Source organism: Haliotis rufescens, unplaced genomic scaffold, assembly GCF_023055435.1.
Source record: "Haliotis rufescens isolate VD_foot unplaced genomic scaffold, xgHalRufe1.0.p SCAF_7, whole genome shotgun sequence".
Lineage (NCBI taxonomy): Eukaryota > Metazoa > Mollusca > Gastropoda > Lepetellida > Haliotidae > Haliotis > Haliotis rufescens.
Genome location: NW_025964361.1, coordinates 56246186 through 56273813, shown reverse-complemented (window position 1 = coordinate 56273813; position 27628 = coordinate 56246186). Strand labels below are relative to the sequence as shown.

At 37.4% G+C, this 27628-nt stretch overlaps 3 protein-coding genes across 4 annotated transcripts in view; 1 reads left to right on the top strand and 2 right to left on the bottom strand.

Moving 5' to 3' along the window:
- The window catches only part of LOC124128980 (protein kibra-like), a 250613-nt gene that overhangs the window by 130593 nt on the left and 92392 nt on the right, over positions 1 to 27628 (bottom strand). The gene's annotated exons all lie outside the window — the stretch shown is intronic.
- LOC124133735 (thyrotroph embryonic factor-like) overlaps positions 1 to 27628 on the top strand; it is a 97484-nt gene that overhangs the window by 10227 nt on the left and 59629 nt on the right. The gene's annotated exons all lie outside the window — the stretch shown is intronic.
- On the bottom strand, positions 1281 to 27242 carry LOC124133740. 2 transcript variants are annotated; one of them, XM_046498260.2, is made up of 3 exons: positions 26873 to 27242; positions 24424 to 24532; positions 1281 to 2540 (listed from the first exon to the last, which is right to left on the bottom strand). In XM_046498260.2, the coding sequence occupies exons 1-3, from the start codon at positions 27110 to 27112 to the stop codon at positions 1741 to 1743; spliced, it is 1149 nt and encodes a 382-aa protein (XP_046354216.2). In that variant the 5' UTR covers positions 27113 to 27242; the 3' UTR covers positions 1281 to 1740. The 2 variants fall into 2 exon arrangements, with proteins under 2 accessions (XP_046354216.2, XP_046354217.2); XM_046498261.2 differs by lacking the exons at positions 24424 to 24532; positions 26873 to 27242 and adding an exon at positions 13998 to 16864.

The window sequence follows — 27628 nt, the reverse complement described above, 5'->3', positions numbered from 1 at the left end:
GTAACTGGGCAAAACGCTGGTTAATTAAATACAACCCAGATAAAACAGGAGCGGTTATATTTTCCCTTAAAAGATGAATCAGACCTCATTACCTTGTACTTTGATGAATGTAAAGTTAAGAATGTTCAAAATCATAAACATTTGGGTATAACGTTTGCATCAAACGGAAAATAGTCATGTCACAAAGATAACATAATTAAATCAACATCAAAAATGATAAATTCAATGAGAAAATTAAAATTCATATTAAACAGACATATAGACCTCATTTCGAATATGTGTGTGTAGTGTGTGATGGGTGTAATATAGAATTATCAACTCAGTTAGAAAATCTCCAACTAGAAGCTGCCAGAGTAGTTACTGGGCTCCCAAAGTATACTTCGCACACACATCTGTATTATGAAACAGGATGGGAAACGTTAATACAACGAAGGAGGAAACGTAAGCTATGTTTGTTCTACAAAATACAAAGTAATATTGCCCAAACTTATCTTAAAGACATTGTACCAACCACTGTAGGTTCAAATGTATCATATAATTTCAGAAATTCAGACAATATTGAGATTCCATATGCTAGATTAAAACACTCAACGTGTTCTTTTATTCCATCAACTGTAAGGTTATGGAACACTATTCCTGCAGCAGGTAGAAATTGTACATCTACATCCCAATTCAAGACATACATACTAAAAGAGCAAGTCACTGCACCTCCATATTTTTCCTATGGTGTTAGAAAGTTGAATATTTATCATATTCGTTTAAGATACATGAAAAGCCAGTTAAATTATGATTTATACAGAATAGAGATAAAAAGTGATCTAATATGTCAATGTGGTAATCCATGTGAAAACGCATAATATTATTTATTAAAGTGTTCATTGTACGTCCACCAAAGAAAAACTATGTTCATAATAATTCGGGACATTTTACAGAACGCCATGAACAGAAATGTTAAATTAGATTTAAGTTTGATGTTAAACGGAAATGAATGTTTGTCCATTATCGAAAATCAACACATCTTTAAAGCAGTGCAAATGTTTATTAGTCATACAAAGAGATTTGGGTAACACTTTTATGTACATATACTAGTCTCTCTTTTGTACATTTCTTGTTATCTTTACACTCATCTTCTTTTCTGTTTTCCTTGTATATGATTTACTGTACAAGTTTTGTAAATACCATGGAGAGGGAGTCCTAAGTTGGATAACTTGTTCCAAATCCATTTCAATCTGAATAAAATATGTTAAATCAAAGGAAACTCGACCTATTTTCCCATGAGAAGTACGTGGTGGCACGTGGTCCCGTGCACAGGTACAAAAACAGGTATCCTTGAAAGTATCAGGAGTTAAGCAACATCGGCCTCGGAGAGTATTTGGATGGGTGACCGCGTTCTGCAGCTTGACTCCTGATACTTTCAAGGATACTTTCTAGGGCTCCTTATCCCACATTGAAGGACGTATAGCACATATGGCGTCTCCTTAGGCAAGTGACTTTGTTCGAAATGTGCCTCTGGTCACCAAGTAGTGAGTGGGTACCCGGTAGGATGAGATAGTAATGTGACTGGACAAAAGTGCCTCAAATGCAGCTTAGGAGTTAAGAAAGAAAATCGAGTTCTCAAGCTTTGAGCATGCTTTTTGGTGTGGATTAGACGTATTTTAAATATGAATAATATTACCGATATGTTTATGAAGTCACGACATTACGACACATGAACTCACCCATTAATACTGCGAAATATTGTTAGAATAGTATGCACAAAATTACTGCATATCCAGTCATATTGTAGGGCATCCTTTGGAATTCTCTATATTTTCGACTCTCCAAATTAAGAACACCAATCTTTTCGGTGTTAAAGAAACTGATATACATGTCACTCCCGTACTGAGCAAGAGCTGACACTGTATGAGGAACTGATATCATACTAGTCGCTGTTTTATCCGAAACAGATATTTTGAGAACCACTCCATCCTTGATACGATGGTTATAATACTCCTGGTTAACGTGATCAAACAGGGTGATGCGGGAGAAAACTTTCATCAGGAAGGGAGTCATGTCACTTCCATCGTATTGCGATGAATATATGCCTGAAAATTTAAAAATATACAATCTGCTATTACGGCAGTCAATCGAAAAGGTTGTGACGCTTTCCCCTCTGAAATTAAGAAGGTGTTTAATATTACGTCCATCTGCCGACACGCGCCATATACCCTTCAAGGGACTTCGGAGTACATGGACAAACACAAGTTTTTTCCCATCATCCACGCATATGGTACTAGTATAAAGACCCCTCTCCAGGACTACTTTGTCATAACCATCTAAAGCAAATGAGACAAGGAGTGGGGACAGTTCCATGTCCACTACAATCCTCTTCAGTGAAGGAATATAGGCTATCGCCCTGACTCTCCTTGGGTCCTTAATAAAGGGGTACTCATACTCGCTGCCACTGTTTAATGGTAGTTGGTGGAACTGACGAATGTTGTTTATACTCGACAAGGTCAACAACAGCCGTGGCAGCCCGAGACGCTGTTCCTTCTCATGCACTGAAACATCAAAGGGACATTGAACAAATGGAACATTGGTGTTACTGTTCGCTTTATGAGGTCGCAAAGATGGCAAATATATCAACACTGCTTACTATCACATGATATATCAACACCGCTTGTGACTATCACACAATATATCAACACTGCTTACTATCACATGATATATCAACATCACTTGTTACTATCACGCAATATATCAACACTGCTTACTATCACATGATATATCAACACCGCTTGTTACTATCACACAATATATCAACACTGTTAGTTACTATCACACAATATATCAACACTGCTTACTATCACATGATATATCAACATCACTTGTTATTATCACACAATATATCAACACTTTAAGTTACTTTCACATGACATATCAACACTGCTTACTATCATGTGATATATCAACACCGCTTGTTACTATCACATGATATATCAACACTGCTTACTATCATATGATATATCAACACCGCTTGTTACTATCACACAATATATCAACACTACTTACTATCACACAATATATCAACACTGTAAGTTACTATCACACAATATATCAACACTGCTTACTATCACATGATATATCAACACCGCTTGTGACTATCGAACAATATATAAACATTGCTTACTATCACATGATATATCAACACCGCTTGTTACAATCACACAATATATCAACACTGCTTACTGTCACATGATATATCAACACCGCTTGTTACTATCACACAATATATCAACACTGCTTACTATCACACAATATATCAACACCGCTTGTTACTATCACACAATATATCAACACAGGTATGTTATGAACGATATTTTCAAGGCTGTTTAACATAATTTCACGCTGATGACTAAACAATGTACATTCCATGAGATAATGATATGATATTCAAAAATGTACAGTGCGGGTGATCTTTTATACCAATTCTATATAAATCATAATTCAATTGACTGCACATGTATCTCAGTTTTGTGTGTAAGATAATATATTTTCTTGTTCCATAAGCGAAGTACGCTGGTGACGTGGGGTGGTGCTTTTGTAACGAAGTTTTAAAACAAGACAGTCTTGTCATACAGTCTAATTTATCAGCAATGTCATTTACACTGCTTACTATCACATGATATATCAACATCACTTGTTACTATCACACAATATATCAACACTGTTAGTTACTATCACACAATATATCAACACTGTTAGTTACTATCACACAATATATCAACACTGTCAGTTACTATCACACAATATATCAACACTGTTACACACTATCACATTATATATCAACACTGTTAGTTACTATCACACAATATATCAACACTGTTAGTTACTATCACACAATATATCAACACTTTCAGTTACTATCACACAATATATCAACACTGTTACACACTATCACAATATATATCAACACTGTTAGTTACTATCACACAATATATCAACACTGTTAGTTACTATCACACAATATATCAACACTGTCAGTTGCTATCACACAATATATCAACACTGTTAGTTACTATCACACAATATATCAACACTGTTAGTTACTATCACACAATATATCAACACTGTTACACACTATCACATTATATATCAACACTGTTAGTTACTATCACACAATATATCAACACTGTTACACACTATCACATTATATATCAACACTGTTAGTTACTATCACACAATATATCAACACTGTTAGTTACTATCACACAATATATCAACACTTTCAGTTACTATCACACAATATATCAACACTGTTACACACTATCACAATATATATCAACACTGTTAGTTACTATCACACAATATATCAACACTGTTAGTTACTATCACACAATATATCAACACTGTCAGTTGCTATCACACAATATATCAACACTATTAGTTACTATCACACAATATATCAACACTGTTAGTTACTATCACACAATATATCAACACTGTTACACACTATCACATTATATATCAACACTGTTAGTTACTATCACACAATATATCAACACTGTTAGTTACTATCACACAATATATCAACACTGTCAGTTGCTATCACACAATATATCAACACTGTTAGTTACTATCACGCAATAAATCAACACTGTTAGTCACTATCACACAATACATAAACACTGTAAGTTACTAGCACACAATATATCAACACTGTTAGTAACTATCACACAATATATCAACACTGTTAGTTACTATCACATATATATCAACACTGCCAGTTACTATCACACAATATATCAACACTGTTAGTTACTATCACACAATATATCAACACTGTTAGTTACTATCACACAATATATCAACACTGCCAGTTACTATCACACAATATATCAACACTGCCAGTTACTATCACACAATATATCAACACTGTTTGTTACTATCACACAATATATCAACACTGTTAGTTTCTATCACACAATATATCAACACTGTTACTATCACACAATATATCAACACTGTTAGTTACTATCACGCAATAAATCAACACTGTTAGTCACTATCACACAATACATCAACACTGTTAGTTACTATCACACAATATATCAACACTGTTACACACTATCACATTATATATCAACACTGTTAGTTACTATCACGCAATAAACACACTGTTAGTTACTATCACACAATATATCAACACTGTTAGTTACTATCACACAATATATCAACACTGTTAGTTACTATCACACAATATATCAACACTGTTACACACTATCACATTATATATCAACACTGTTAGTTACTATCACGCAATAAATCAACACTGTTAGTCACTATCACACAATACATCAACACTGTAAGTTACTAGCACACAATATATCAACGTTGTTAGTTACTATCACATATATATCAACACTGCCAGTTACTATCACACAATATATCAACACTGTTAGTTACTATCACACAATATATCAACACTGTTAGTTACTATCACACAATATATCAACACTGCCAGTTACTATCACACAATATATCAACACTGCCAGTTACTATCACACAATATATCAACACTGTTAGTTACTATCACACAATATATCAACACTGTTAGTTTCTATCACACAATATATCAACACTGTTACTATCACACAATATATCAACACTGTTAGTTACTATCACGCAATAAATCAACACTGTTAGTCACTATCACACAATACATCAACACTGTTAGTTACTATCACACAATATATCAACACTGTTACACACTATCACATTATATATCAACACTGTTAGTTACTATCACGCAATAAATCAACACTGTTAGTCACTATCACACAATACATCAACACTGTAAGTTACTAGCACACCATATATCAACACTGTTAGTAACTATCACACAATATATTAACACTGTTAGTTACTATCACACAATATATCAACACTGTTAGTTACTATCACACAATATATCAACACTGTTAGTTACTATCACACAATTTATCAACACTGCCAGTTACTATCACACAATATATCAACACTGCCAGTTACTATCACACAATATATCAACACTGTTTGTTACTATCACACAATATATCAACACTGTTAGTTTCTATCACACAATATATCAACACTGTTACTATCACACAATATATCAACACTGTTAGTTACTATCACACAATATATCAACACTGTTACACACTATCAGATTATATATATTGGTATGTTTTATTAACGCTTATAGTCGGGCACAGAATAATAATATGATCGAAAACGTCCCGATAATGACTTTGTAAAATATCTAGAATAAAAGCTGTTTTTCCACAATCCGTTTGCCCGCATATGATAGCGCAGTGCGGATCTTTAGGTAAAAGATTATTAATAGATTGCTTGCACGAGTCGTCCATTCTGTATATTAAGTTGCGCATCCATAATCACGTAGAAATATATGTTTAATTTACCAGCCGTTTCCTGGAGCTTCGTTATCTGTATAGTGACACCCTCGCTAGCATTTTCTATTCTCCTCCCACTAACGTGTAGTTGGTCATCGTCCGTTGTTCGCATGTCGAGCCATAGCGCGTACTTCGTGGTGAGGTATTCATCCATCGATACACCCCCGAGAGACAGATCTTTCACGACCGCGTTAACTTCTGGGCTTCGTTTTATAGAAGGTTTTTTTTAATCTCATCCCATTGTTGATACGCTAGCATTCCTTGACTATATAGTTGATTAGGAACGCCCTCGATAGTCAATTCTACTTTTGTAATCTTGGGATTGTAGAACTTCTCGGTATTTCTTTTAAATGCATCGGAGGGGTCCTCGAACAACATTAAAATACCCTTCAACGACCTCGTGGGGACGTTTAGATTGATATTCCACGTCGTATCTTTTTTGTACCTCGTGATCTTTCGATGTCGAAGCACGCGATCGTACAAAATGGCTAAACTTCCTGTATACTGGTTACGAATTTGTCTGGCTAATTCAGGATCTGTTATCATATCATACTCCAGCGAGATATTGTCAATGGAATAGCTAGCCGTTTCATCCCCAGTGACTTTGATTACTCTGCCGTAGTCATTAAAAGTGAGTTCGTATTCTAACCTATCGCCTAGGGATGCTTGATAAAAGGGCATGTGGGAATCTAGTAATTCAAAGTCTAGGGGAATATAGAATCGGTTACCTAATGCGTCGGCAACGGCCTGATCTTTTACGACGGTACTATCACCACTAGAAGCATCTACACGCAGTCTCAATGTGTTCCGATTACAAATACCTTGGTACTGTAAGTTTTCCCGCTCTTTATCCGTTCTCCAGAGATCCATGTAACAATAGTATACATCGCTATCGTCGATACTCAAAACTTCATTACCGCTAATTTTAATCGCGAATTTCTTAACGATAGCACGACCTATGTTCTGAACAGGCTCCCTGTTAACGTCGGTAGAAGTCAAAATAATCGCAAATGCTAGTCGGACAGTTCCCGGAACTAACACATCGTGTGCGCCGAGATTAGGAAAGCGAACCAGAAGCGTTTGATTCTGATCGATGGTACTCGGGTTATTAGTTATAGTTACAGACTGGCGAATTGCTTTGACCCCTAATGGATCTCGAAGTCTACGTTGTGGGTTTTACTTGCGTCCGTATTGCGAAGACATTGTTATATTGAAATTATATAACCATATGTTTAATATAAAAATGGATGATTTTAATCTAGATGATTTTGATAACCCGAGTACAATCGAAGAGGGTACTGATGAAACCAGCTTTGGTGGCATGTATATTAACGATGAACTTTTAAAACGTCAATGATTATTACGATACCTTTAAAGATGTTAGTCCTATTGTTCGTGATTATTCAAAGTTTGAATTAGATAGTAAAGGAATATTGCGACTGCTTGGCTCCCCGGATATTGATCTTATGCATTATCGTACTCGTAAGCCCCTAGCCTTGTCTACGATAGTCGGTAAACACGGCATCAGCACTGTTCGTGATGAATTAGGTTTTGTAGACTACTCACGAGGAGCAAAACTTTCCGAAAAGACTACTAAGGTTCTTCGGACTGTGCGTGATGAACTCGGTAACACAGATTATTTGGAAGCTTCCTCGAAGGTGGCCTCGGACGGACTCGGAGAAATATTGGATACCCATTACGATAATTCCACGTTACAGGTACCATCCTCGAAGTTTAGTATTAGGGAATTACGAGGTCTTGACAAGGCAATGCGAACAATGCGGGGAGAACTCATCAATAATATAGCCAAGATATCCGAAATCGACAAGCATATAGCTTATGAGAAAACAAAACTTGAACAGGCGGGCTATGAATTCAGTAGACGCCGCGTAGCGGAAAGATTGCGTAACTTAGAAGAGGAAAGATCGGCCCGCCTCGAGGCTGCTTCCAGTAATAGAAAGGCACTTCGTTCACAAATCGAGAAACTATCGATCAAGTCCTCAACGATGACACTACACTGGCCGATAAAATTAAAACATTGTTCAGAGAACAGGGAATAACAATTGCCAGTATTTTAACCGCGTTGGGATTTATTATATCGACTTTGACTCTCGCGTTAACCGGTGGCTGTACAGGTGGTAGTGGCGGATCACCGCCTACTGATAGGGATGGTAATAAGGGGGGATAAAAAAGCATTTAAAAGCATTAGGTTCAGCACTGGGAAATCTCGCTGAGAAAGCCGCGGCTGCACTTCCCGGTATAATAGGGAGTATTGTTTCCTGGCTCTTGAATTTATTAGCTAAGACCACCACTTGGCTTAGTCAAAACTTGTGGGCACTGATCGTAGCAATTGCAGGGCTGTTGTACGTATCCGCTAAGAACTATTTAACCAAATCAGTTCGCTAACCAAATCATGAGTAAACCAGCCGCAACTCCACCCAATACAAGCGCTGTTTTTTCATCTATATGTTGTTTATTTTTAGCCACAATATGCGGTGGTACTTGTAGTTGTGCGTCAGTAGGAGCGATAGTAGATAACTGTGGCTTGACTATTCCCGTTTCGCCTGTGATTGTTTGCGTTATTTATTCAACGTTAATATCTGAATTTATACCTGGTTTTTGTTGATCGGTAGCAATAACAATTTTATTATTATAACCTATCACTTGACCGATCTTAAGTTCCATATTACTCGGAGACATGTATAGTCCCGGCGCATAAACGTAGTCCACTTTGGATTGAGCGTACTGTAATACATCTTGATAACGCTTTATAGACGATGGTATGTCAACTGGTGAATTAATGGCGTCCTCCACGTTTACGACAAACTGTTTTTGCGCTTCGAGCGCCGTACCAGTACCGATAATGGACGTTCGTGTTTGCGATTGTGCACCGAGAATTGCCCATACATAAGTTCTTATTGATTTATTAACTCTTACAAATCCTGGGTTAGTAAAATTATTTTCCGTTTTATCATTAAGAAATTCATTCCAAGCGTTTGCGGTATCGTTCAGTTGTATAAATTTTGTAACAATATAAATTTAACAACTCTTAAAACTCATAATATCCCCTCTCCAATCGTTACTCGAAAGTTCCCAGGCTTTATACCAATGATGGATTTTTATAAAATAATCATACATTCTTATGTAAAGTTTGCTGGTATACAACAAATTAATCGCATTAAATGGTTCTTTTTTATTAACTTCTTTAAATAAATCATCGCTTTCTTCTTTGACGGTTATTTCCCCTGTGTAAGGAGCACCTAGACCATGGTTTGCTCCTTTAATACGCCAATTTTTACTCGTAGAAATATTAATACCGGACAAATACGCTCATACGCGAACCTATTGTAAGGATTATTTGTGGAATTCCATGCTCGATCCTGCGGTAATGGAGCACTAATTTCTTTAAGTATACGTCTTATCTGATAGTATACGTGAAATGCTAAAACAGACTTATTCAGTTCAAATCCTGGAGCATAAAGAGATACACCACATCCCGTTGTGGCACACCATATGGCAAAGTTTAACTGATTCTGCCAAAATTGCATCGGATTGTGAAACCAATCGTGCACCATTTTATCGCTAGTTGCCGTGACCCTGTACTTTTCAAAGATATCAGGGAATTTAACGAAAAAATCAGCACCAGAGGCAGTTACTAAAATCGGCTGATTAGTAATGTATCTCGATTTCATATTTAAATTATGATATAGTATCATTGTATATTTAATATGTATGTCACACTCAATAACAAATGGTCAGTCTATTCAACTGCTTCATACTATCGATAACTCGGATGGTCAACTCGAAGTCGCTCTATGCGATGTAACGTATTACCCGCGGTGGACCAATATAAGTGCTTCAAGATATAATAATGAGACAGTAATATATAGTAAAAAACACATTATACCTGATGGGTATTACAGCGTATGCTCACTCAATGATGAATTTTTAAAGCCTAATGGAATTAGTCTCACACAAAATGAGTCGAATGGGATGCTGATTTTAAACGCTGGAGAAAAGGATGTAAAGCTTTACGAGACCTTAGCATACACACTTGAATGGAGAGGAGATATAACAGTACTCAAGACATCAGATCAGGGACGTGATTTACCCGATTTAGTTCCCTATAAAGAGTTGTGCATCCATCTTGATCAAATAAGTACGACGGATAATGTTCAACTAGAAAGTCCTTCAACTCTGCTCAGATCTATTACAGTCAAAGATGAAAAATATAATAGCGGTAGAACGGACTCTTTCTCAACATTACAATATAAAAAATTAAAGCGGGGTATTATTTCAGACCTCAAAAAAAATGTATTAGATGTAAAACACCAACCTGTACATATAGGATACTTAAGTGTAACACTCCATATTATAAATGATGGTTGATTCCAAATTTAAGCTATGATATAGTATCATTGTATATTTAATATGTATGTTACACTCCCTGGAATAACAAATGGTCAGTCTATTCAACTGCTTCATACTATTGATAATTCAGATGGTCAACTCGAAGTCGCTCTATGCGATGTAACGTATTACCCGCGGTGGACCAATATAAGTGCTTCAAGATATAATAATATGTTTGTATTAAGTGTTGGCGGGTCCATTACTATACCTGATGGGTATTACAGCGTATGCTCCCTCAATGATGAAATTTTTAAGCCTATTGGAGTTAGTCTCACACAAAATGAGTCGAATGGGATGCTGAAATTAGACACTGGAGAAAAGGCAATACATTTTGGAGGGTTCTTAGCAGTTACACTTGGGTTTGCACACGGAGATATAACATTCGACAATACATCAGATCAGGGAGTTACACTACCCGATTTAGTTCCCTATAAAGAGTTGTGCATCCATCTTGATCAAATAAGTACGACGGAAAATATTCAACTAGAAAGTCCTTCAACTCTGCTCAGATCTATTCCAATGAAAGATGTAAAATACAATAGCGGTAGAACGGACTCTTTCTCAACATTACAATATAAAAAATTAAAGCGGGGTATTATTTCAGACCTCAAAATTTCTGTATTAGATGTAAAACACCAACCTGTACATATAGGATGCTTAAGCGTAACACTCCATATTATAAATAATGGTTGATTCATCAGGCCCTGGAACGCTCAGACAATGTAATACAATTGCGCTTTCCGATCTCGGAGACATAGAAGGATTCGGTAGACCCGGTACCGATGGTAAGTTATACGCTTTACACTTACAAGATAATGTATACAAGCGGAAAGAAGTTACATTCATGGGTAATCTAGAAGATTTAAGCGATGTCGACGTTAGTAGACTCCTTAAAAACACTTCGTACAATATTACTCGCAACGACGATAAAAAATGGACTATGGTCGACGCTAAAATCGAGTGGCTATTGAATATCGTCATTACCCCACCGTATGTGATGATGGGTAAGGCACATAATTTAACTAAGATAATAAATAGTGGCATCGTACTCGCGGCTTATATCCCATCAAAACGAAAAAGTGTGCACCGGAAAATGCCTTCGAAATATTACCAGGACTATCTATTAAATGGCAAATGAAACACGAGCGTCAACGTTGCAGCATTATTCATATTGGAGCATCACCTGTTGCAACCCTCGAGGGGGTCCAAATTATTAAAAGTGACAGCATTTCTTTTTCTAAGATATTCTTGCCGTATAATATTCATTTGATAAGGTTGATGTATACTCTCAAAACATTTAAGCAAGATCAATTAAAGACTATTATATGACCGTAATATACACTATGAGTTTATATCCGGCGCTCGATGAAGTATTTGAAAAGATGGATACTGTTGATGGATTTCGATTACATCAAATAAGCGACATAAAACATCGAATAGAGAAGGAGAGGGAGTTGAGTCTTGGATTGTATAAAAAGTATAGCAGAGCCGTGAATGCTCTGGACGGAGTTGACACCGCGCTTGTAATAGCTGGCATGGGACTCGGTGTAGCAGGTGTTGGTTTATTATCAACTATAATCGCCGCGCCTATCGTGCTCGGCATGGAAATAGCGGCCGGAGTCTCAGGACTGGCAGAAATAACAATAAAATTCATTTCTCGTAGGTTGCAAAAGAAAGCATTAAAACACGATAAGATTCGGATACTCGCCGAAGCAAAGTTGTACAGCATTGAGGATCAAATTTCGACACCAATGGCTGATTGTAAGATATCCGAGGAGGAGTTTCGTTTAGTGCTGTCAGAACTCACCAAATACAACGCAATGAAGCAGGAGATTCGATCAAAATCTCGTAAGACCAGTGGTATTATCGAAGACGAGAAAAAAAAATTATAGAACAGGGGAGACAACAAGCGCGTCAATTATTCCGTGCCAAAACAAAAGAACTGGTTGGAGATTAAAAATAGATTGCTTACTATCATTAGATCACATTTAGACAAATGCTTACATAAATATATAATAATGGAGAATTACAACCTTTATGTTCATGGACAAAATTATTATATCAGTAATGTCAAACCAACAAATGAAGAACACAAAACATTTATGTTCATAGACAAAATTATCAAATTGAGAGAATTACCACAAGGTATATATTATATCAGTAAACCCAACACATACGATCATCAATTACCAATAGTCTCCAGGTGGTGGTGAGCTAGAGTCAATTTAGTTTAATCTCATGACTATCGTTGAATCCCATAGTCATTTACACATAACAAATGCCACCTGTAGTAGCAGTATAGGTATATAAATCCGGCTCCAGTGGGGTTGCGGCAGAACCATCATTACCTATACTACTACACTGTTAGTTACTATCACGCAATATATCAACACTGTTAGCTATGTAGTAGCACCTGATTGTCGGGGTGGTAAACACAACAAACGGCTACAGGGTGTGAGCTGATGGGAAGAGAGAGGTGAATAAATACGGCCTGCAACAATGTATAAATAATAAGACATACTGCACAAAAGACATAGAACATTGACATTGTTATAATAAACATAATGGCCTTAAATCTAATGGACATTCAATTATATGAACTTAAAATAGCGGGAAACCTATGTTACTCACGTAGTAAGAAACCTGCACAATGATACAATGAAACCTGTGCCGTGTCACCAAGGCTTCTAAGATAGTGCCAGTTACATCTGCATTGACAAAGTATAAACTAATGTAGATACTATTTATACTATAAGTATACACAACAAGAAAGTAAAATAGGTATTTAAAATAAGGATTGATCAAATTACTTAAATAATGCACTTTCACACATATCTTTCTTATACACAATTAACACAATTACCTTAATGTGATGTGAGGTATAGAATAACTATGAGTTTTTTTCGGGTTTAGATTTACTTAGTTAATGTTCAAGTTAAGATGATAATAGCCTAGGATAAATTAGCTATTTATCACTTAAAGAAACTGTTAATAATACTTTATCATATAACATAATCGTAACCAGAATACACTGAACTGTGAATTCAATACACAACCTGATTAGCAATAAACCAAGCACAACTTATTTCTAACTTTAAGAATTAGAAATACACAAATACATATAAAGCATCACACAAGAAATATACAACGACTAACCTTCAAATCCATGAAATTATCACATCCATTGGATCCATGAATAAAATTATGAACACGAGATCCATCCCAAAAATACACAAAATGACTGATATATATACGTCAAGTGTAATCTGGCAACTGCCCCAGATCATTAGAAACAAAGGTATACCTGTGGTCAGCTGTGAGTGACCACAGAGAACAATAGAGTAGTCTAAGCGCGGGGTGGGATACTAAGTGCTTTGGGTGAAAAGCATGCAGTGGTATGGTTAGTCAAGGCTGGATAAATGTTTGTCCTTTCCTGCGACGTGGTCTTGGAGTTGGAATTGGTTTGTCTGGCTTGTCTGGCTCATCTGTCCTTGGCAAAGATCCTATAGGAAGAAGGTGATTCCCGTGCAGAGTACGTGTTCTGCCTTCTTCGTTTTCCTTCTGCACAACAAACACTGGAATGCCCATGTTTGGCTGAGAAATAACGATGTAAGGGTCCTCCTCCCATTTGTCTCACGTGGGATTTCCAATCCTTCTTCTGGCTTGGTTGCAGAGTACCAAGCATGTCAAGCAGTGTCCGGTTAAACCTTTCTGTCATGCCATTCCCCATTGGATGGTACGGTGTGGTCCTTGACTTAGATATGCCTAGAATGTCACAAACCTCCTTCATAAGTCTACTTTCAAAGTTTGCACCCTGGTCACTGTGGATCCGCATGGGCATCCCATAATGCATTACGAAATTGTTGTAGAACGCCTCTGCTGTTGTCTTGGCAGTTAAGTTCCGAGTAGGTATTGCCTGGACGTATCGTGTGAAGTTGTCAGTTATCACAAGCAGATGTTGGTATCCTCCCATTGAAGTCTCCAGAGTAAGGAAGTCCATACAGACTAATTCCAAAGGCTGGGTACTGGTGATATTAACGAGAGGAGCACGTGCATTTGTTGGTGTCTTCCTTTTCATTCATGAGCCGTTGGTATGTCGCCGGGCTGTTGAATTTCCTTGTCTGTTACGCTTGCTTCCTTTAAGTCCTTAAGATTCATGATATCCGAGTCCTTACTTGGAGTAAAAAGGTTGAATCTCTGGTACATTATCTGTGCTAACAACTTGTAGTTCGCATAAGAGAGCACGACTTGGAATGGAAACAGAATGAGCTGTGAGGTTTGATACATGTATGTCCACAAACATCGTCTGTCCTCTTCCATCATATGATACTAAAATTGGTTCAATGTCAAGGTCGTCTGGGATGACTGATCCTCTTGTAGGCTGAATTATGGCGCAAGTGAATCTGTAAGATAGGGGCTGTATCACATGTCCACGAATAACAATTTCAGAATTAGATAGAATTATATTGCGACCTGGCTCTGAACTTCTAATTCGTCCTATGGAGTAATTGTTCTTGACAAGTTCTCTCTCCTGAAGGGACAAAGAACGAAGGGCCAAATACCAAGGAGTATGGAGGTCTGTTTTCTGAAGGAATCTTTCCCCGAACTCCTTCTTGCACTGGAGCAGGTAGACAGAGAGAACGTTGGTACCTAGAGTTATTGGAACTGTCTGGTTGTAACAACTGTCAGGAATTACAAGAAGTAAACATTGGACTTTAGATAGAGCACTTCCCGTTCCCTGAATTTCCACAACAATGTACCCACTATACTGTAAAAACTCTCCATCTGCACACTCGATGTTAAGGATGTGTTTAAGTGGCTCAATAGGAATCTCACTGAAATTTTGTTGGTAGTAAGACTCGAAAATAGAAGAAATGGTCGATCCTGTGTTAAGTAAAGCCCTGGAACTAACACCATTGACCATGATCTCAGTAGGCTTACCAACTAACTCTGCAACCAACTGCTGTTGAGTGCTGACATGCTGTGTGTCTAGGCCAATGGTCCGCCCCTCCCCATAGGCCGATTGAAGTTTAAAAGACCATTGTCTATCCTGGTTCTACATCCTCTCCTAATGTGGTCAGGTTGTCCGCATCGGTAACAAACCAGAATATCAGAAAAAGTCTGTGGTCCTTGAAATCTATGTTGGCCACCACGTCCAAACTGCGGATTTTCTCTTGGCTGTTGTGGACGTATCCACTGTCGAGGGGGCATCTGCCATTGCTGACCTCGACCTGACTGCCATGACTGACCTTGACCATGGTTATACCTTGCTGCTCCTGTCTTTGCCTGTGTAGAGTCTGATTCCTTGGCGTCCTTATTCTGTTTCTTGAGAGCAGCAATCTCTGTTGACATGGACTTCAGGATTCCACGGATCTCTTTAAGCTCTGAATCCTGAGTGAATGTGGCCCTACTTGTGGCATCAGGCTTCTTCTTAGACACTGGGTTCCTCTCCTTTAAGTTGACTTCCAACTGCCTGAGGTAACGAAGGAAGTCTTCAAATGAGCCACCTTGATCAAACTTGTGACTTGTGAGGTCCCTCAGTTGTGATCTTAGTCCAGCCCACAAGGTAGTCCTAAGTAAATCTTCTGTTTGTCCAGGCTGTACTTTTCCAAGTGTGACTCCTTGGCTCAAGATATCCTCTAGTCGGCATGACCACTCTGCTACACTTTCTTCATCCCCCTGCTTGGCTGTGTAAAACTGTGACATAATGTTGTGTTCCGTGTGAACATCACCAAACACGCAAGTAAGCTTGGAGATGAGTGTCTCCAATGGGGCATCCTTGTCTACATGCATAGCCACTCTAGCAGCCCTACCACGTAACGAGCGCCGAACAGCTTTAGCAATGATCTTTGAAGAGTAACGACTAGACATACAAGTATACTCGTGTCTCCATTGATCGAAATCGGCATCCCCTTTCCTGTCACCAGAAAAGTATGGAAGCTGTGGAGTATGGGCCAGGGTGACAGTAGTAGGCACGAAAGAACCCTCTGAACCTGATCACACAGAAAAGAAACTACACAATAAGCTAAATGAATATGTTTAACTACACACACGTGTGAAATCAAAGTGCAATGATGTCACGCAGTGTAGGAATTCTACGGTAATATACCCATTACATGTGTATTATAGGAAATAATTGGCAAGGTCAATGGAATTGCTATGTAATCTAAGTATGTAGACATGTAGTGTAAAGGTACCCCGCGAGCTACTTACTAAAGCTTGTCTTCAATACATGCTAATGATGACTTACCACATCAAGTAATACTTTCTAAGTATTAGAATGCAATGTGCATCAGTGTAGAGTGTACTATGGCGCGCGCAGATAGTGGACAAAATACACAACTGATCCTACATGATTAAGCAAAGACAATGAACCTTAGCTGCACGATGTTGACCGAGTTCAAAACTAAATGAACACCAATTGCAAACCAACACCAAAGACATTACTAGAAAAGCAAGCAACAATTCCCTGAATGTAGCAATCTAACAAGACAACAACTGCTAATGAACTACATGTAGTGAGCTAACCTCACAATTAACCTACAACTCTATTTAGGAATTAAAGTAATAGCTATATGGTTTATGTTAGTTAAGTAGTTGATTTTACTAACTACCTATCCACAAACACACACAGACCAATCATACAGTACTTAGATACTAAACAAAAATAGATGAGGCATAAGACTGGCATGAATAATAGGTATGGTCGGAGCGCTCCTGAAAATGGCCATAGTATAATACATGTATATAGCAAACAAAATATGCATAAACACACAGATTATAGGACAGATTTTAATCATACACATCCAACACAAATGTAGCATGAATCATACATGCAATTCATTGCATGGCTAAACATGCAAGTGAGAAGTCATTTCTGAAGACAACATGTCAAATATGACACATGACAAGAACAGCATAGCATTGTCATCACAACAAAAGAATACAGAAATACGACATGCTATTCATAAGAGACAAGTTAAGCAATATCCAGAAGTTTCTTTCAGTGAATATACAATTTCACACACTCGCAGTTTTGAGTTCAACTTGGCTGCGTTTATAAAGTTTATGATAATAAATTGTTAATTACTTTCACTGCTGGATCCATGCACAAACACACACTATGTGTCACAATTATCACAAGTGTAGAGTGTCATGATCATGATCAATTCACAAATACTCAACGTTGAGTAAGAGTACATATACTCTTCAAAAAAAGAAACTTGACACTGACTTTCAAAATGTAATATAATGCGATTGTTTCAAAATAGGACACAGAAACAATAATTGAAACACTGTTTGAAGATCAATGTTCACAATGTTCAAAACATTAATCGTGTCACCTGGACAGACACACGTACACGATACAGTTAATGTCACAGGGGTACAGAAAATGTCAGTATCGGCTGTGCCCACCACGTTCATCAATCACCGCTTGACACCGACGACCAATAGATGCAATTAAGTTGTCAATAACACGCTGTTGGATGTGCTGCCATTCATGCTGAAGTTCATTAAGAAGCGCCGGAAGAGTTTGGGGCGGTGGATTCCTTCTGCGAACGCGTCGATCCAACTCGTCCCACAGATGCTCAATCGGGGACAAATCTGGTTACCGGGCTGGCCATGGTAATGTCTGGATGTTGTTGTGCTGTAAGAAGTCCTGACAAACACGTGCAATATGCGGTCGAGCGTTGTCCTGCAGGAACTGTCCGCCATGAACGTTGACGTGAGGAAGAGCGTAAGGCTGTAGGATCAAGTCTCTGTAACGCACACCTGTCAATGCACCTGCCACATGCACGAGACGCGTCCTACCACCGTGATGAATTCCGGCCCATACCATGACACTCCCGCCGCCAAATGGGACAACCTGCTGCACACTGTTGGGAGGCGTAACGTTCACCCCGACGTCTGTAGACACGTGCGCGCCCATCAGCACGTGTGAGTAGGAAACGGGACTCGTCAGTAAACAGTACATTTCTCCACCTTGCACGTGCCCATCTAACCCTCTGTTGGCACCAAAGCAGACGGACCGCCAGATGACGTGGGGTCAATACATGACGTCGAACAGGTCTTCGTGGAAAAAGTCCAGCCTCCCTCAGTCTGTTGCGTACCGTTTGATCTGATATTCTGCGTACCCCTGGGACCTGTGTGGTTGTAGACGTGGCTTGGGTAGTGCGGTCTCGGAGGTGTCGCAGCCGGATGTATCGATCTTGTGCTTGGGTTGTCACCTTTGGTCTTCCTGACCTTGGTCTGTCGTCAACTCTGCTGGAGTTGTTGTATCGGGTCCACAGTGCGGAGATTGTCTGTCTTGATACGCCAAAGTGCCTGGCCACTTCTTGCTGAGTTGCTCCAGCTTGTAATCTCCCAATGTTGTTGTTCCGTTGAGCTGCATTCAGTCTTGGCATTCTGTTACCGCCTGTTTGCATGTGTTTTGGCGAATTATAGACACATCATCTTTCTGTCTTTCTGTTTGACTTATTTGGTTCTCATTTAATGTAATTATTTTAGATATTTGGCAAAAAGTGGTTTTACATCTATGTCAAATTTCTTTTTTTGAAGAGTATATGCTTACAATAATAATAATATCCAATGTCTCATCAACACTTAAGTCACATGTAATCACATATCTACCGTTCTGGTGTCAACAAACATCGCAGATCATATGACGTCATAATGGCGGATCGATCATTAAGTGTGACGTCACATAACGCAGTGGTTGGTCTCATGTGAACATCAGTTTCCTCATGGTCCCATCAAATCCTCACTGGGGGCTCCAATGTAGTAGCACCTGATTGTCCGTGTGGTAGACAACAACAAACGGCAACAGGGTGTGAGCTGATGGCTGTTTATTCTCTCAGAAGAGAAAGGTGAATAAATACGGCCTGCAACAATGTATAAATAATAAGACATACTGCACATAAGACATAGCACATTATATGAACTTAAAATAGCGGGAAACCTATATTACTCACGTAGTAAGAAACCTGCACAATGATACAGTAATATATATAATATGCTTATGACGACGCGATAATCAATTTATACTAAACATAAACCCTGTCTACTGTTGTAACACTAGACAAGTACAATACTACATGATAATTACAAAGATATACGACGTCAGCATATATATAGATACATACATTTATACATTCATGAATAACACATAAACAATACATACCAGATTGGTGAAACCTGTGCCGTGTCACCAAGGCTTCTAAGATAGTGCCAGTTACATCTGCATTGACAAAGTATAAACTAATGCAGATACTATTTACACTATAAGTATACACAACACAAAAGTAAAATAGGTATTTAAAATAAGGATTGATCAAATTACTTAAATAATGCACTTTCACACATATCTTTCTTATACACAATTAACACAATTACCTTAATGTGATATGAGGTATAGAATTACTATGAGTTTATTTAGGGTTTAGATTTACTTAGTTCATGTACAAGTTAAGATGATAATAGCCTAGGAAAAATAAGCTATTTATCACTTTAAAAAAATGTTTATAATACTTTATCATATAAAATAATCGTAGCAGAATACACTGAACTGTGAATTCAATACACAACCTGATTAGCAATAAACCAAGCACAACTTATTTCTAACTTTAAGAATTAGAAATACACAAATACATATAAAGCATCACACAAGAAATATACAACGACTAACCTTCAAATCCATGAAATTATCACATCCATTGGATCCATGAATAAAATTATGAACACGAGATCCATCCCAAAAATACACAAAATGACTGATGTATATACGTCAAGTGTAATCTGGCAACTGCCCCAGATCATTAGAAACAAAGGTATACCTGTGGTCAGCTTTGAGTGACCACAGAGAACAATAGAGTAGTCTAAGCGCGGGGTGGGATACTAAGTGCTTTGGGTGAAAAGCATGCAGTGGTATGGTTAGTCAAGGCTGGATAAATAATAGACTGAATGAAACAGATAAGCTATGGTATTAATGTTTAATTTGAAATACAATTATATGGCAAAAGTATGACATAGTAAATAAACTATGTACTTAATTCAAATCTGAAAGAGAATGTGTATAAAACTATAGCTAAAATAAAATTAAAACCTAACTTGTATGTATAAAATATTAATCTGCCAAAGCTACTATCACACAATATATCAAACGCTGTTAGTTACTATCACACAATATATCAACACTGCTAGTTACCATCACATTATATGTCAACACTGTTAGTTGCTATCATGCAATATATCAACACTGTTAGTTACTATGACATGATATATCAACACTGTTAGTTACTATGACATAATATATCAACACTGTTAGTTACTATCACACAATATATCAGCACTGCCAGTTACTATCACACAATATATCAACACTGCCAGTTACTATCACACAATATATCAACACTGTTAGTTACTATCACACAATATATCGACACTGTTACACACTTTATCATTATATATCAACACTGTTAGTTACTATCACGCAATAAATCAACACTGTTAGTTACTATCACGCAATATATCAACACTGCTAGTTACTTTCACACAAGATATCAATACTGTTAGTTACTATCACACAATATATCAACACTGTCAGTTACTATCACACAATATATCAACACTGCCAGTTACTATCACACAATATATCAACACTGCCAGTTACTATCACGCAATATATCAACACTGTTAGTTACTACCACACACTATATCAACACTGCCAGTTACTATCACACAATATATCAACACTGTCAGTTACTATCACACAATATATAAACACTGTTTGTTACCATCACACAATATATCAACACTGTCAGTTACTATCACACAATATATCAACACTGCTTACTATCACATGATATATCAACACCGCTTGTGACTTTTGAACAATATATCAACACTGCTAGTTACTATCACACAATATATCAACACTGCCAGTTACTATCACACAATATATCAACACTGCCAGTTACTATCACACAATATATCAACACTGCCAGTTACTATCACACAATATATCAACACTGCCAGTTATTATCACACAATATATAAACACTGCCAGTTACTATCACACAATATATGAACACTGCCAGTTACTATCATACAATATATCAACACTGTCAGTTACTATCACACAATATATCAACACTGCTTACTATCACATGATATATCAACACCGCTTGTGCCTATTGAACAATATATCAACACTGTTAGTTAGTATGACATAATATATCAACACTGTTAGTTACTATCACGCCATTTATCAACACTGTTAGTTAGTATGACATAATATATCAACACTGTTAGTTACTATCACACAATCGACAACACTGTAAGTTACTATCACACAATATATCAACACTGTTAGTTACTATGACATAATATATCAACACTGTTAGTTACTATCACGCAATATATCAACACAGTTAGTTACTATCACACAATATATCAACACTGTTAGTTACTATGACATAATATTCCAACACTGTTAGTAACTATGACACAATATATCAACACTGTTAGTTAGTATGACATAATATATCAACACTGTTAGTTACTATCACGCAATATATCAACACTGTTAGTTACTATCACACAATACATCAACACTGTAAGTTACTATCACACAATATATCAACACTGTTAGTTACTATGACATAATATATCAACACTGTAAGTTACTATCACGCAATATATCAACACTGTTAGTTACTATCACACAATACATCAACACTGTAAGTTATTATCACACAATATATCAACACTGTTAGTTACTATCAAACAATATATCAACACTGCCAGTTACTATCACAATATATCAACACTGCCAGTTACTAATACACAATATATCAACACTGTTAGTTACTATCACACAATATATCAATACTGTTAGTTACTATCACACAATATATGAACACTGCTAGTTACTTTCACACAAGATATCAACACTGTTAGTTACTATCACACAATATATCAACACTGCCAGTTACTATCACACAATATATCAACACTGCGAGTTACTATCACTAATTTATCAACACTGCCAGTTACTATCACACAATATATCAACACTGCCAGTTACTATCACACAATATATCAACACTGGCAGTTACTATCACACAATATATCAACACTGTTAGTTACTATCACACAATATATCAGCACTGCCAGTTACTATCACACAATATATCAACACTGCCAGTTACTATCACACAATATATCAACACTGGCAGTTACTATCACACAATATATCAACACTGTTAGTTACTATCACACAATATATCAGCACTGCCAGTTACTATCACACAATATATCAACACTGCCAGTTACTATCACACAATATATCAGCACTGCCAGTTACTATCACACAATATATCAACACTGTTAGTTACTATCACACAATATATCGACACTGTTACACACTTTATCATTATATATCAACACTGTTAGTTACTGTCACGCAATAAATCAACACTGTTAGTTACTATCACGCAATATATCAACACTGCTAGTTACTTTCACACAAGATATCAATACTGTTAGTTACTATCACACAATATATCAACACTGTCAGTTACTATCACACAATATATCAACACTGCCAGTTACTATCACACAATATATCAACACTGCCAGTTACTATCACGCAATATATCAACACTGTTAGTTACTACCACACACTATATCAACACTGCCAGTTACTATCACACAATATATCAACACTGTCAGTTACTATCACACAATATATAAACACTGTTTGTTACCATCACACAATATATCAACACTGTCAGTTACTATCACACAATATATCAACACTGCTTACTATCACATGATATATCAACACCGCTTGTGACTTTTGAACAATATATCAACACTGCTAGTTACTATCACACAATATATCAACACTGCCAGTTACTATCACACAATATATCAACACTGCCAGTTACTATCACACAATATATCAACACTGCCAGTTACAATCTCACAATATATCAACACTGCCAGTTATAATCACACAATATATAAACACTGCCAGTTACTATCACACAATATATGAACACTGCCAGTTACTATCATACAATATATCAACACTGCTATTCACTATCACGCAATATATCAACACTGCTAGTTACTATCACACAATATATCAACCTTGCCAGTTATTATCAAACAATATATAAACACTGCCAGTTACTATCACACAATATATCAACACTGCTAGTTACTATTACACAATATATCAACACTGCTAGTTACTATCACACAATATACCTACTGAAAGTAAGGAAGTACAAATTTACAACTTTATGGATGTCAACTTCTGGTTTATTGTATATAGCGACGTAGATTCTAACACCGTTATCAAGCTATATGCAATAAACCAGAAGGTGTTATCCATAAAGTTGTACGTTTTCTTACTTGCTCACCAACTTCAAACCAACCAAACAGTTACCATACCAACACTTTTAGTTACTATCACAAAACAAAATTAAGAAAAATATTCATGACTCTCATGGCTGTGCGGCATCACTTGAATGATGTGCTCTGGTTCAAGGATTGAGGGTAGTAAGACACCCACCTTGAACACCCCACTCCACACACTGGCGTGCCTTTGTTCTGCTCAAGATGACCCTCTGCTTATTCTGCTGGCAGCTGACACGAGAAGTTAACTTGATGCTTGCTTCAACCTAATGGATGGAAAATAATAATGGATTCCAATAGTATGGAATCCCAGAAGGGACATTGTCGCCGTTACAAAACTAAGCAAAATGTGTCAAACTTAACCAAAGCGCGACAATGCGACAACGCGACATTTTGGCCATTTGTCACATTGTCGCATTGAATAATCTTTTTTTTAACCAAAGGGCAACAATGCGACAGATGGCCAAAAATGTCGCGTTGTCGCGCTTTGTTTATTTTTGACACTTTTTGCTTGTATAAATATATATATATATATATTGTTGGGGTGACAATGCGACAACGTGACAATGTCCCTCCTAGGATTCCATACAGTAGCGTACTGACCGGACGACAGACGGACAGCCAATACGACGCTTTTACATAGACATGACCTAATATGGTAGTTGGTTCAGAATACATTGCATTTTACGTTTCTGTACGAATAACAAATGTTTAGTATTTAGAGGTTATCATATGATATCAGCCCGAGGGCCGAAGCTAACCAATTTCATCATATGCCATAACATCGAATTTTAAACTGTATCTATTTGAAGGAGAATGCAATACATTTTCACCTTGCTTGGAAGACGTTGTTACCGGAAAGCTAGTCGAACAGATGAGCAGACGACGCACTAAGGGACGTAACTCCAATTTCGTACCACCCTGGCTGATATTTAAATGCATTGACAAGCCATATCAGCCCGGCAGGGGGTGCAATACGGGTTTGGTTAGTACACCCCCTCTGATATGACTGTCTCCATGTTATATCTATGCGAAATGCCTCATATCATTGATAGGTATATGATAATACGATTTATCATGAGGGTAAATCAGTGGAAGGGAATTGGCTATTGGATTTTTATTGAACAATATCAGATAATCGATATACATGAAGCTTAAGTTAAATTTCTTGACCAAATTAAGTAAGTGGCTGGAACTGTGCCGATCTGAGCAGAAATTCCGATCCGTATCCATAAAGAATCAGATCAGCAAGAAGGGGAGCACAATTGGTGCCCTTGGGAATGCCTACTTGCCTCAATGCCTTACCCCCATATTTTACAGAGCTGTTTCATTGAGGAAGTGTTATTTCTGTATCTATGGTCACCACGTTTTGTAACAAAAGCCCCATGGATCAGGGAATTAAGTTTTCCCTTAAGTTTGTCATGTGTGAAAGTTGCGTACAAATTTGACAAATCAAATGTTTTGACAGAATTGAAGTTGGTTCTTTTCTGAGATTTCAATAATTCAAGCAAATCCTTTAATTCATTGAGAATCCACGTGGTATAAATTCCGATCTAACCCACCTAGGCTTCAGAAAAAAAGAAAGTCCAACAACTGGTAGTCTTGATCACATACTCTGTGTACCCCTCTGACAAGAGTAAATTGGCCGAAAGTTATGAACTCTGGCAGTGTGGGTTCGAATCCAGGATGGGACTCAACCCAAACAAGTACCAGATTCTGTACTAAGAAAGTGTTATCCCAAATATACATTTGTTACATTTGACCGCTTTCTAAATGGTATTTTGTGTTTATTTGCCTATGATTTGATATAAAACTAGTATGCTTTTCAGTTTTGTTTTTTGACTTTTACTACAAAATATATGCCTTGCAACCCCCACCCAAATCCTTCCCACTCCTCGCCCAGACACACCTTCTCTGATAAACACTCATATGCACCTGTGAAACAATGTTATCTGACACGCATGCATTAATGTTGTTTCGAAATAAACACAATTAGGATTTGTAACAAATGTAATATTTGGGACAACACTTTCTTAGAAAAGTCCAGATTATCGTACTTTTTTGGGTTGAGCCCCGTCCCGTACGAGAATCTGTACTTTACTAAGAAAGTGTTATCCCAAATATAACATTTGTTGCATTTGACCACTTTCTAAATGGCATTGTGTATTCACAATTAGGATTGAACTTTTCATGCGATGTTATTTGGGATGACGTTTCTTTTGCGGTTCAGTATAGTATTGTATTTTGATAAATATCTTGGACCCATTCGCTAACATAGCTTCGATTTGACGTCGCCACCTCCATCGTTCCTATCTTAACTTAGTGCAAATTTCTGTCCCGCTTGAGAGTGATTTCATTTAATGGCTATTTTGAGCCTCGGACTTGAAGTGAGCTATTGCAGCGAACGGATCCGGGATATAGTTATCAAAACAGACTAAGAAAATAAAACTACACTGTAAAACATGTGTTTAGAATGTATACACAGACAAGACATGTTTTGAAATAAACATGATTATGAATGTCTTTAATTCCTAAACGGAATACACATTTGGTGAGTTCTATCTAAACTCATTTACGTCTAAACACACAAAATGATCATCGATTACCTGTTTATCTTCGGGGAAAAAATATGTACCGTCGGAACAGTCCGTATTACTGGATAGAGGTATGCAACAGCTGAGAATCGACCTTGAGAACAGGTAAACGTTGCAGTCGATCATCTGATGGCAGAGTTGACGGCACATTGCGACGCCATACGGTTTCTTCACAATCTTATCGTCATCTCCACCAGCAAGGCACTGACCTGCTATTCCAAGACAAACGCACAGCCAAATTCGCTGCATCATTCTGGTAAGGAAGAGGAAACATTCTTGGTTTCAGTGCATGAGAATATCTATTCAAATGGCAGCCCGCTTGTCTTTAAATTCTGGTATTTCGATGTGTCCTTGGTCATTCTCGATTATCTAGTGTATAATATCCTGAACCGCAAAAGAAACGTCACCATGGATAGATAAATGAGAAACCTTATTTGTCCAAACACTGTAAACATACTCTGAGACATATTAAAAAGATGAAACTTGTTAAAACTGATCATCAAGGTTGAAATTTAAGTGTAAAATGTTCTTAAAGTGAAACACAACACTAGTCTCTGAGAAAATGGCATCACAAGTCAGTATCTCGTGTGTCCGCCATGTGCATTGATGACTGCCGTGCGACGTCGATACGTGGAATGGATGACGCAGTTGAGCTGCAGTTGTCGGCTTTGGTCGGACGTCATTCAACCGTCTTTGAATCTCGTCCCACAGGTGCTCAATGGGATTTAAATTGGGACTGAGGGCAGGCCACTGCTTGTTCAGTTGCCA